At 46.7% G+C, this 13,483-nt stretch overlaps 1 protein-coding gene across 7 annotated transcripts in view; it reads right to left on the bottom strand.

Moving 5' to 3' along the window:
• Nucleotides 1-1,836: 1,836 nt before the first annotated feature.
• Nucleotides 1,837-13,483, bottom strand: part of TP63 (tumor protein p63) — a gene marked incomplete at both ends in the record, with an annotated part of 98,970 nt that continues 87,323 nt past the window's right edge. For 5 of the 7 annotated variants that reach the window (XM_083869073.1, XM_083869072.1, XM_083869075.1 and 2 more), the window contains 4 exons: nt 1,837-2,133; nt 3,375-3,468; nt 4,285-4,429; nt 5,320-5,477. In XM_083869073.1, the coding sequence (XP_083725199.1) occupies nt 1,837-2,133; nt 3,375-3,468; nt 4,285-4,429; nt 5,320-5,477 (694 nt within the window). Of the gene's footprint in view, nt 2,134-3,374; nt 3,469-4,284; nt 4,430-5,319; nt 5,478-11,993; nt 12,109-13,483 lie in introns of those variants that run through there. The other 2 variants (XM_083869077.1, XM_083869078.1) reach the window with 1 other exon arrangement.

Genomic DNA, 13,483 nt, shown 5'->3' with positions numbered 1-13,483 from the left:
TGTAGCCCAAGAGGAAATAAAAATGTTCATGTTACACCATAGGAAAACAAAAAATTACACATACAAAAACATATTTATATACAGAATTGACAGTGTAGCCATCTGGCATTACCATTTACAGCTAACCAAAATAGGCTTGCACAGCTACCAAAAGGCAGTCTTTGAATGCAACACAGTCCTGGCATCAGGCACAGATCAGACATCTGGCACAACAGACAGATGGAGGATTGTAACCATATTGGACTTAAATGAAATATGTGACACAGAGCAGGGCCCACAAACAGCCACTGCATTGAGACAGGGATATTCAGCTGTAGCAAGGTAGGATAACAAGTAATTTAAGCTGCTTTTTTCATCTTTCCCCAGCCAAAAAAAAACCTCAAAAAGTCAGGCTTACTGTTAAAAAGAGCAAGCCAGCTTGAAAGCAGCTGTGCTGAGCCTTGCTCCTCAGCTTAAGTTAAGGCCTTAGAGTCACGGTATCTTGGCTAACAAAAATGTGAAAACACACATTGTTCAGTTATTGTCCACAGGACCACTGGCAGTCAGAGGAAATGCCTCAGAGCACAACTGTGGTAGAACCAGTAATGTAAAAAACCAGAGAAAAATCAATTTCTCATGTAAACATGGCTTACTGAAGTAACAACACCCATAGTACCAGGAAATGATCCTTGATTTAAGGCAGCTTGTGGTTATTTTTTTAGTATCCACTTCCAGTTGCTTGTCACTTAACTTACAGCAACAAACACAAGAGGTTCCAACCCATTACAGATATATCTAAAGACAAGTCTGGTTTCCTCCCAAGTAAAGTAATCTAGCATGGTCTAAACAAAAGGTTGTCCGAGTTTAGGATAGCTGAAGCCCTACAAACCAACGTGCAGCTCTCACTCCTCCATTTAACTGGAGGGCAAATCCTTATGCTAAACTAGCCAGGCTGCATGTGTGGCAAAGCCTAATTCTATAGCTTAAATGTCAGTAGTATTACGGCACGGTTAAAGGTTGGGTGGGGGCAGAATTCAAGAGTGACCAGTAGCTTTATTTACACATCCAAGCCTGAAAGGAGCAAACCAGGACATACATATGAATGCATATCCAAAACAAGAAGACAGCAGGCTTGGTTTTTCCAGAGAAGGCGAGGGAAAAGGAAAAAAGTAGGATGCAGGTGCTGTGAGCGCTGGCCTGCCCAGCAAAGTGCATGTGCCGTCTCCGCTGGAGAATATTACACATGAACAGAGCACTCAGCTCCATGGGAAGAGGCTGTTTAAGTGCAACGTTCAGCAGACTGATTCCCATTTATTTTTCCGATAAACTGTCAGTTCAGGGTTGGGTTGCTTTGGTTTTTTTGCATTTGGTTTTGTTGTTGGGGTACATTTGGTTGCTTGGGGTTTTTTTTCAGGGATTTTTTTTTGTTTGTTTGTTTGTTTTTTTAGAATTTTATTTTAACCTTCCTGCTTTTCAAAGTGGGATCGTCGGGTGAGAGAAACATGTTTGCAGGTCAGGGCAGCCACAAAGGTGTGTGAAGATTCAAAAGTCAAGAAAAGAAGCCCTCTCCCCAAAAGGAAAACTCAAAACAAGTCGGCCTTCTTAAGAAGGTCAACGGTTGTCAAGGAAATACCACCCACCTTCCCCACTTTGCTCAGCTCTCCCTTGCAAGAGCTGTGGTGGAGGCTGCAGTCCAGGAGCACAACCCAGACAGCACCCAGGGCATGACCTAGCAGGAGCACACAAGAAGGTTCCCTCCGCCCTCTGCCCGGGGGTGCAGTACCAAGCAGAAGGAAGACAAACGAAGGGCTGAGCAGTTCGTGGCCGGGGCGGGGTGGAGGGGGTAGCCCGGGGCTCTCACTCCCCCTCCTCTTTGATGCGTTGCTGTTTGTTGCGCCGGGCGTCCATGTCAAAGTTGAAGTCATTCCACTCGTCGCGCGGCGGGAAGGAGATGGTCTGGCGCAGCGTGAAGCGCACGGCGTCGATCACCCGCTCCCCGCGCGTCTCGCTCGAGCCCACGCTCACCGTGGAGGCGCCGCTGGGGGTGCGCAGCAGGTGGGGAGGGGAGGAGAAGTCATGGAGCTGCCGGTGGTCCAGGATGCCCTTCCAGATGGCATGGCGGAACTGCTCCGGGATCTTGAGGCTTACCAGATCCTGCAAGGCAAGGTGTGGGGCTTAGCAAGGGAATGCTGGGGCAAGCTGGGCTCCGGGAGTGAACGCAGCCTCTGGGCCACTGAGAGCCACCAAAGCTGATAAAACCCAGGTGGCCACGATGCACAGCAGAAGACAAATCACTACTCCTGGGAGTGGTGGTTCACTCTGGAACAGGCATGTGCAGCCATGAGGCAGCAAAGGCACAAAGTCTATCTTTAAGTTGCACAAAACACTTGTTCATGCATAAGATGTGGTGACCTAAAGCTAGAAGCTTAACTGGACTGCAAGACCTCCATGGCAACCTCAGGGAGATCTGCTGGCTGTCAGTGGTGGGGGATGCTGGGCTGCTGAAGGTCAATGGCTTTGAAAATGTCCATGTTTATTTCAAAGCCCGCAAAAGGGTTCTAGAGTCCAAGCCTGAGCTCCAATATTCAGAGCTCTCCGTGTGACTCTATAGGAACTGTCTTAATTACTGTAACATAACCAAATTTAGTAACAGACACATAGCCTTAGAAAACTTTTACTTTGAGGCCCCATCATTCCTGGTGCAAAACCTGAGGATTGCATTACCTAAACTCTGGGACACACAGTATCAGCTTCTGAAAAAATCAGCAACCAACTTCAGTTAATTTGGGTCAGCTTTTCTAATTAGAGCAGCAGCAGAAAGAAGGCAGCCCATCCTAGGGAGCAAAATCAACACAGTCTCCCAAAGTCTCCAAAGGGAAAATATATGGGACAGCCAGCTCAGAAGTGAGCAATGGCCCCAGAGAGGAAGCAGCAACCCTGCAGCTAAAGCCATGCAAAAGTAAAAAAGGGGAAAATAGCAAACAGGGATGAGATGCCAGTGACAAGGGAAAATGATTAAGCTAAGGCCAGAAAACAGAAGCAGGAAGGGGGAAATGCAGACCACTTCAGGAGAGCCTACTTGTCTGCAGGCAAGTGAGGTGTAAACTGAAACCGAGCCTTGCAGAATTAACAGGCACGTGGGCTGAGGCCACTTCGGGGGCTCAGACAGACAGAGGTGGGGAAGGGGAGATGCTCCTTCTCTGTGCCAGGCAAGGCAGTTACAGTGCTGGCCTTAAGTGCAGCCTCTCTTCACCTCACAACATCTCTTCTCTATGTGCAACAGCCTTAAATCAAACTAACCAGGTAAAAATAAAAGTATACTGAGTCTGATTTCTGACCTATTCCTAAAGCAGGGCCAAGAGTGCAAACAAAGGAAATGGTGAGGAGTTACTTACTTCCATGGAGTAATGCTCAATCTGATAGATGGTGGTCAGCCCCTGGGTCGTGAAATAATCCACACAGGATGAGCAGCCCAACCTCGCTAAGAAGCTGCAGAGGAGGAAGGAAGGAAGGAAAGAGAAAATAGGATCACCCTGGCTGCAACAGCCCAAACCACAGAAAAACCAAACACTCAGCCAATCTGCAGCAACAGGAAACAAAGCTTTCACCCTTGGCTTGACCTTGTCCAAGACATCCCAGGCCAGCAAGCCATATCACTGCCACATCAAACAAACGAGGGAGTCCTTCAGCTCAGCACCAGCAGACAGCCCTCATGGCAGCATCTGGCCTTAGTCAAGAGCTGGTGCTGCACAGCCTGGGTCTTGAGGCAGGAGGGCTCACACAGATCCTCCTGCCAGGTCACATCATCCAGAAGGTGGCTGAGCCCATGACAGCCTGGTGCATGCACAGAGGGCTTCAGCAAGGCATGGGGTCTAGGGCTCAGACACATCATGCACTGCCAATCAGCACATTCTTCCCTAAGTGAAAAGGATTCCTCATTTATGGGCAGCATCTTTCAACTGGTTTGACCTCACAAAGGGCAAAGGGGCTTCTGACCCCAGCCATAGCTTGTCAAGTGGCCAGAGGGGAAAAAAGAAAACCAAGAAATGTTTGCAAGACAGCCTGGCACCCTCAAACTCCACCAGTCCAACAGATGCTGCATCCCTCAGCTTTCTTGCAGTCCTAACATCCCTGTTTCTCTCAGCTGCTCAGAGGTGGGGATTTGAGGCTCGGTGCCCAGAGGGTGCCAGCCTCAGGACTGCCAAGGGCCCCATGGGATCCGAGGCTCCAGGACCATTCAGGCTCCTAGCCCAGGGTTCTGCTCCCCTGGTGTGGGCAGTGTGCTGGGCAGCCTGCTCTGCTCACCTGACGATGCTGCAGTCTGAGGGGTATGGAGGAGGGGGGGTGCAGTGGGACGTTGAAGGCATGGAGAGGGGAGGAGGCAGCGCCTGCGTGGGGCTGAGGCCATTCATGTCACCGGTCATGGCCATGTGGGTGCCCATCATGGGAACTGCAGGAGAGAAGGAGGAGCACATTGTTACCCAGGCATGCCTAGACCTCAGCTTTGCCCCCAGCACAGCACCCAAGGACAGCACCCACAGCAGAAGCAGCCTGAAATGCCCTGTAAAACCCTGCACAGGGCAAGCTCATGGGAAGTTTCAGAAAGGGGCAAGGACCAGATGATAGACAGTCCTTCTGGAGCTCTCCCCTCACAGGAGAAAGTGCCACCCTCATGTCACCTTCCCTCCCAGACAGCCTGGATAGAAACCCTGGCTTGCCCTGCCACAGGAGAGGAGCAGGACAGAGCCAGCAGAGTAACCTAATGCAGCAGCCAAACAGCTTTGTTTTCAGAGACAGCAAGAGCACCAGAAGGGGCTCAGCAACAGGTGTGGGCAAGAGTACAGCTGTTTTGAAATAAATTAAAAAACAAAATACAAACCAAAAAAGCCCCAACAAAACTCAGCCCCCACAACCATGTCTGTCATCCTGGATTTACAGGGCTGCTGAGCGCACAGCAGCAGCCAGGAGGAACAGAACTGTGAGACATTTCCTTTGAAATTAAGAACTGTCTTAATTGAACCGAGGGAAAAAAATGTTGCCAACGTTTGCATCTCCTCTGCTGGGAAAGGAAGAAGAAACAAGTCTTGAAAGCCAGAGGACAGTGAAGCCAGCTAGATCTGCAGCAAGAAGCAGCTCTGTTCACCCTGTGAGGCTCTGAGCAGGATGCTGAAGCCTTGCCCTGTGGCACACCAGTGAGCAATATTCATTTGGCTTTGTAGGTTTACAGCAAATGACTCCAGGCTCTCCAGCTTAACACCAGCCACGTGGAGATGCCAAGTCTCCTTGTCCAGACTAGCAGGAAGCAGGCAGGGAACAGGAGAAGGAATTAGAGTTTCTTACTGTTGGTTCCCATGCTGTCGGGGATGGTGGTTGGGGTCAGGGCATTGCGCTGCTGGGGGTTGATGAGCTGGCTGACCGAGGGCAGCTTGTTCATGCTGTTCATTTTGCTGAGTGGTGGAGAGTTGGAGCCATAGGAGGACTGTGACTGCATGGAGGTCCTGCAAACCAAGGAGATGTTAGGACAGGGATCACAGCAGCTGGTTGTTGAGAGTGTGCACCCAAGGGGCTACATGGCCAGTGGGATCACTGACAGTGTAGGAGCATCACAGATAAAGATCACTGGAGAATGAGTCAGCAGGAAATAATGGGTTTCCCAGATATTCTCACCACTTTAAAAGAGTGAAGTACCAAAAAAAGGAAAGCTTAACTTTTGGTTGAAACTTTTTATTTAAGGAGAAGTGTCTGTACAAGATTTTCAGTTGAAAAGAATATATGGAAAGCCAGCAAACACCTGCCAAGATTTGAAGAGTATTTTTAAGTTAAACTCTCCTTGAGGTCAAAGACTTTTTCATAGGAACAAGAACCGAGGAAACTATCTCAAACCATCCTACACACCCCTATTACCTGACTGCAGAAACAGTTTTCAGATTGGGTCATGCTTATCACCTTGTTTTTTCCAAAATTCCTAGTGATTCATATAATCAGGCCATTCTCAGGTGCATATGTAACAGCCAGAGGCTCCTTGCTCAAGACAGATTCCATGCACCATTCCAGGAACCACTACTGAGATGGTCAGAGCTGCCTGGGATGCCGACAGGCAGCTTTTCCTGGTGTTAAGGCAAATCTGGTATCCAAACTCTGCAGGCTGCTTGCAAAAAGGATCAGGTTCCTGCTACCACCTGACAACAGCACTAGCCTCCCTCAAGTCCATCCAGCATATTCATGGAGTGGGCCAGAGAGGCTTGCCAGAGCTCCCTGCTGCCCAGCCCCGAGGGTCCCAGCTGCACTCCTGCCATGTAAGTGATCCAGACTGCCAAGACTGGGCTGCTTCTGAATGCCAGCCCAGCTCCCAGATCGAGTTACGGCTGTGGCATCCCATCTGGAGTGGGGTCTTATGTGGGATATGCAGAAAATTATCATTAAAGCCCGTCCAACAGCACAATTGGCACAGCCCCACCATGCCACAAGGGAGCAGGTTTTTCTCTCTCTGACACCAGGGGCATTTGTAGGACTGAGCAAAGGTTTGGGAAATATGCCTGCTTTCCCAGGCACAAGTACCCTCTAGCCATGGTCACCCTGCAGAGCAGAGGTCGCCCAGCTTGCCACAGAGCCTGGCACTCATATCACACTGACCCCATGGTGAGTGTCCAAGGGCAAATTCCCATCTTATTTCCCACTGGGAAACTTGTTCCCATCTGGGTATAACTGGTTACACCAATTCCTGGGAACTAGCTTTTCTTCTATGCAAATAGAATAATTATTACTCCAAATAAGCAAAGTGTAAAAGGAAAGAAAAGGCTTATTCCTAGACAATTTATTAAAACCTTCAGCACTCAAGGTCAAGTTCCATACAATTACATTGTCTCCTGCTTCCTGCACTTTCAAGACTTGCAGTGTTGGGTGGAGAAAACATCTATGCTAACAGGCTAGAGTATCTAAGGCCCTGAAGAAATGTTACCTAATTACACAATTACAGGAGGTACAGAAGGGTGTGAACCGTCCTTTGGCAGTGAAGATGCAGGACAAGATCCAGCAAACTTCACAGACTCAAGGAAGTGGAAAGCACAAGAAGCTTCACAAATTAATATTAACAATGGCAGCAACTCCCAAGGGGAAGTGAAACCAAGCCATGAAGTTCAGACCCAACTTTTCAGAGTGAAGGGAATGATTCAGATCTGAGATTTCAGTTCCCCAATTATGAAAGTTGAGGCCAGCCATGAAATTCAAGTCGACATGGCCCTTTAGCCTAAAAGGCTTCTGGATTTAGGACCAATGAGTATTTCTGCTTCATGGGTTCAGGCACTTAACTGAGCTTCAGGTAAAATTAATACACACCTGAAGGGTTTCTTATGGCAAAATCTGCATGATCTGCAAGTCAGGAGGTCAATGAACACAGCAAAATTCCAAATCAAATCCACAACGGCTTCCCAAAAGACACTGAGTTGCATTGTTTGAGGGCAGCAGTGGGACCATCTTTGCCCCCTCCACCACCAAGAGTGATCTCAGCAGAGCTAATTAGGAGACTACAAAATACTTGGGGGGTAAAAGAAAAACAAAAAACAATCAAACACAAGCCAACCCAAAACTTTAGGAAACAAATGTATACTTTAACATATAGCTTAGGGACTCCACTCTTATCTCATTCACACTCATGACAGCCAAGACTAACACAATCAAGTTCAAGGGAATAAAACAAAAAACAAAAGCATTGTTCTTTGTACCTACACTAGTTTCAACTAAGCTATTCCATCATATGAACAGATGTTTAAAAGGCCTACAGAAAGCCATCTAGCCAAAGAGAAGTCGCAAGATAAACCAAGATGCAAAATTTTATTGAAAATTAATGTCACACATCAATATAGCAAGAGCCTTTGAAACACAAGAAAATGGTTTGGTATTAAGCACAAGGACTACATGGTATCTGAGGAGCCATTTAAAATATATTGCTTTTTTTCCTTGATTTTTTAAAACAGATATAAGAATGTCATGCACAGTGATTTTTGTTAAAATTGTACTTACGAAGTCTCAAGAAAGATTAGAAGTCAGAGCATTAACATTTCTTTGATATCCACGCCAATGAAATGCATTTTAATATCAAGGTAAGGACTTCAATTAAGAGACTATTATACTTCTTGGAACAGTCTGATACAAAAGGCACTGAGTCACATTCTGCAACTGAGTTTTCTCTCTTCAAGAGGCTATGTAATTATTTAGCAAATAACATTTGTAGTTATGCAAGCTCATACGAGGGCAATCAGTCTCTCATGCTTCAAGGCATATACTGATCATCTCAAGAGGTCAGGAAGGAACTTCCTTGTCCCATATATGAACAAAGTTCAGATCACAGGCTACCTCGTATAACTCTGCATTTTCCCAGCTCATTGGATACCAGCCCTTCACCAGAGGCAGCAAACTGCTGGGACAGACCAACTATCTGATTGAGCAGACCAGAATCCTCGAGGACTAGAGGAGCACACAGCCATGTAAGCAGCCTTAAATGACATCAAAGGGTCATTAAATGCAATTGGGCAGTTCAGGCTCAGAGTTAAAGATTTCCCCCAAGCCCCTGTGCCTACAGTTTGCTGACCCTGCAGACCCAGAGCCAGTCAGTACAGAGACACTCAAGTAGAAGCAGAGCTGTCCAATTCTGTGTCTGCCCTCCGTTTCAGAAGCCACACCAAGGATCACATTCCAGGTTCACACGAGGCCAGTGTGCCCATGGATAATGGTTTTTAAAGCAAGGTTTCCCAGAGGGCTGCATAACGCTGGGTGTCACTGATGCAGTCTAATAAACGCACACGAGTGACACAAGATGACAACCAGTTTCATCCATCTGCTTTGAAGGCCCATGGAGCAGAAGGATACTAAAAAGCAGATAGATGCCCTTGGATTCCCACATCCCAAAGTGCTGCTATTCTAAAGCTAACAACAGTGCATCTTTTCAATCACTCCTGTGGTTTGAAGGCTTGGTACCTCACTGGCAGCATGGAAAGGAGGAGCTCCAGTAGTTACTGGGCAGACAGGAACTACAGCACAGGGACAGGGGTGGCAATAATGACTCCCCTTAGATTTCAGGTATGGGAGTTTCTCAAGGCAGGCCATGGATGCAATCTGCTCTCCAGGGAATGGAGCTGTAATAAAGGGAGTGTATATATCTCAAGTAGTTGACACAGGCTGATATAATTTGACTACCTGATAAGACCCAATTAGTCCACTTGGTTATTCCTTGAAAGGAAAAGGCTTACATTCCTGAAGACACAGACATGGCAAAGAAACAATGAAGAGAGAGCTGGGAAAAAGTTTTCATTTTATCTGCAGAGGACAAACAACAAAGCAACTCAAATTGCTTTCAGCTCCAGGTATTTGATAAAAGAAAAACAGAATAGCACCTTCTAATATAACCACCTGGTAGTTGGAAAGCAAATCAAGTCACCACTAGGATCAGCATCACAATCATCATCCTCTTGTAGCCAAGTGGGACAAATCAGAAAGGTTTTCCAGAAAACAGCAGGATCCAAATAATTTACATTCTTGTTTAGAAGAAGTCTGAGATGTTGTATTGCCCATTACAGTACAAGGCATTTCCTAGAGGCCACATCAAACGATTAACTGGAATCTTCCAGTGCAGGCTGTGGATGCCTTCTATCTTCTGGTGGGCTGCCTCCTCAAACTTGCTGGTGGACAGGCCCAGGAGCAGTGCTCTAGATATAGATCAGTATTTCCCTGTTACAGTGCTTCCATATTGCCATCCAGAATCAGACAATGCAAAAATCCAGGAATAAACCTTCACTGGAAGAACAGAAAACAGTGCCAAACATAGTACTATGTCTGGGCTGCATCAACAGCTCAGGTTCCCACCTCTCACAGGGAAAGGAATCACACGGCCTTTCTTTTCCCAAATAAAAAGGCACAGAACAATAGTGACCTGCTTTGTGATCTCAAAGAACTTCCTGGAATTTCTAGGCAAGTAACAAGGCACTTGATTTTGATTAGCTCTACACAAGGAACAACGGTAGAGCTGCAACTGTATGAAACAGGCACTGCTAGTGTTTAATTAGCTGTTTATATACTTAACCCCAGTTTTGGGGGCTCTTTTCCATCAGCCCTCTTCCACACTACTATGGTAGAGCAAATCTTGCTAAGACATTGGAGACAGCCAGAGATGGGATACGGCTCCCAAAGGAGATATCAGTACGAGTCATCACCTGCTCAGATCCCTGCTCTGCTGCCTGGAAGCAGATGATGTGCTGGTCAGAGATAAGCATCTTCCCTGACTGCATCAGGCTTTTTTTCCTTGGTGGGTGGCCAGGAGGCCTGCTCCTTTGGGAGGCACCTTCTCTTCACACTGCTTAACCTCAAGTTTGTTGGAGCTGTGTATGCATCTGCCCTAAATAAATCCAGCAGACTGCACTGCAGGGCACACAGGTCCCCAGCAGGATTTATACAGCCTTCTGAGTTTTTCAGGAGCTGCTGATCACTTGCATTTGCAACCAATCTCTGCTCCCCAGCCATTGTTCCTGGTGTACCTTCAGTACATTCCTCACGTTTCTATGTCTTGCTGCTGTGAACATCGGAGGGTTCCTCAGAAGCAATGCCTGAGAGTGTGGGTTGGAGAACCCTTCTCTCCCAGCATCAGGGGTGCTCTTCATGTAAAGATGTTTGAGCACCTCTCAGCGGGCAAAATGTCCACCCTCAAATCTCTCTTCCCTCACTGGAAGTATCCACATCCACTGCCATGCTCAACGTGGCCAGCTTAACTCCATGGCATGTCATTTGCCTCTTGATTGTTCCTCTTTTGTGACAGTCTGGGCTTGACACAAACCCCTCCTAGCCAAGCCCTATATGAATAGCTTTCAGAGACAGAGTTTGATAAAAGCAGTGCAAGAATTTACAAGTCCTTGCTGAGAAAGAGTCTTCTGTGCAGGAGTTGCTAAACCCAGATGCACTTCATGGACACAAAGACCGTCTGGTCACAGGATTAATGGGCAAGGTGGACACAGTCTGAGGTCACTTGGCTGAGTCAACTGCAACATGTGATGGGACTGCTTTCCTTTGAACTATGAAGCTTGGAGAGAAGGGGCAAAAGACAGGGTTGATGAAAATGGTAAAGTAACATCTAATAACTTCTGAATATCTGTAAGGAAAGGGGAAAGCTCCAACCCCTTTTCACAGGCAGGGCACTAGGGATTTTTGGACCCTCTACCCTTTACACCCTGAACTGCAAAGGGACAGGGACACAGGGCACATGGATATTGTTACAACTCTACCACACGTTCAACCTGTGCAGTTCAGCCCAGCACTTGGATCGAGTCCACAGAGTCGGGAGGAACTCTCCAAGTTCAGTAAAGCTGGATCAATGCCAGCAGTGCTGGTGCAAAGTCAAAGTCATACAGCTTTCCTTACAATTTTGATGTACTTTACATCAGATTCTTTAAGGTTGGAAATAAGTGGAAACAACTCATGATGCCAAAGTCGAGGGCATTTCTACAGAAAAAAAAAATTGATTTCTTAGCAGTGCCAGTTCATATAATTATTACCTCTCCCTGTCCAGCAGTACAAATACATCAGCTACTTACACTATTTGTGCATAACCCGCACCGAAACAGGCCAAATTGACTATCAGAGACCATTTAAACACACATCCTCTGCTTCCAACGCCCCAGTCCATGGACACACTTTTTAACTTAAACAAGACAAAAGGCATTTTAAAATTGAGACCTGCTCAGAGAAACCCTGCCCAGTTTCACAAATACAGAAGTAAGAAGAAAAGAGTATCAACACATTACAAAAACAGGGGAAAAAAAAGTTACACCAAGACAGACGACATCATGGTTCCCGACCTCACAAAGCTATGGGCTACAGCTAAGAGGTCTGTAGAAGTGTCTGTTGTTTTTGCAAAGTTTGAGTCCCTTCAGAGGTTTACTCTCACTATTCATTCTGCTGCTATCAGGCTGTGTATTTGCCCCACTGTTCCTAGTCCTGTCAGCTGGGCAAAGTGACCCTGCCAGCTCGGTTTATGGATATACTGATGGGTTTGGGGGGCTGGAATGTTTTAGGATGGCATCGGTCTGTTTGGGAGGGTCTCTCCTTGAGTCCATGAGTTCACTCCTGAAGCAGGCCGAAAGGAGACTGTAAAGAAGGAACCAAAGAAAAGAAAAAGATGAATGTACAGGACCCTTTGCCAGCCACCAAGAGAGAAACAGTCACTTTCCACCTTCATGATCACAGTATGGGCTTTCAGAGAGGGAAAAAGCAAATGTCTTAGCACCTACAGTGAGGGCATGTAACGGAGATTTAGGAAGCTGGAAAGCCCCAGGCACAAGTGAGTGCTTGGCAAGGAAGGGAAAACAACAATTTGATAGGGAAATCTGATTCTGTCCTAGCCTCATGGGTACAAGTAAGGCCCTGATAATGTTTCCAGTGACAAATACAGGAAGAACAAAAGCATTCAACCAAAGGGGAAGAGGAGTAGCAGCTTCCATTGAGTCCATGTCTAACTACAATCACTTCAAAACCAGAAGCTGGTGCTAGAGAGGGAGAACAGTGACTATTGGCCATACTGATTACAGCTCAACTACTGCCCTTTGAAAAGCTGAGGGGTTCCTGGGGACACCAGCTGATGCAGAGGGCACCATATCCTCAGAGCCCACACAGCACTTCTACTTGGTTCTTTCATCTTGGCCATTCTGTAGTGAGAACACTATCCAGGTGCCTGGAGTTCACATGCAAGCACAGCACTACAAAACCAAACCAAATCATGCAAAAATCCACTATTAGCTTTCACACCAAAAGCGAGATTAATGAGGTAAAGGTACAAAGAATACCTTCCCCAGCAGCCCCTTCCCACAACAGCAAGCACTTGGCTCCTTGCAGCTCAGCTGGAGCACTCCAGGCACTGGATAGCTCAGTTCTCTCACAGGTTACTAATGAGTGTAATTCCCTTCTCATTTGGAATAGGAGTTGTGCTGCTCACTAGACTGAAAGACAGGCAGTGGGCTCGTAGCTGCAGCCCTGCTGATAAGAAAGAAATGTTTGCTGGGGTTCAAGATTCCACTTGGATGTAAGAGCTCTCTTCTTGGCAGCCTTTGAAAGACTTTGTGAAAACCCTTCGATCACAGGAGTTGGGCTTGATGAACCTTATGAACTTTATGGATCCCTTCCAACTTGAAATATTCTGTGATTCTCTGCTGTAGGAAAATTGCAATACAGATAGTTCTGAAAACAGTGCTCAGCAGGGTGAAACCCACAACATGAAAGTATTTTCTAGAGAAACCCTTAAAATTGTGCAGGTAGCTCCCTGGGAATATTGATGGTAAACATATTTCACAGCAGGGTAATGAGGAAACATTGCCTCCCCAAAGCATGAGCCACCTCTGATATCTCTTGCAGAAATAATCATCTGGCAAATCTATGTTTTACACAAACGGTAGCAGACTATGAACTCTCTAAAATAAATGTGTGTGCTGCAGTTCAAGTACAGGCCCCAGGAAAAAGGAAGAATAGA

Source organism: Zosterops lateralis (assembly GCF_965231275.1).
Source record: "Zosterops lateralis genome assembly, chromosome: 10".
NCBI classification, from domain to species: Eukaryota; Metazoa; Chordata; class Aves; order Passeriformes; family Zosteropidae; genus Zosterops; species Zosterops lateralis.
The sequence above is the reverse complement of the archived record's forward strand: the minus strand, read 5'-3'. Positions and strand labels throughout refer to the sequence as shown.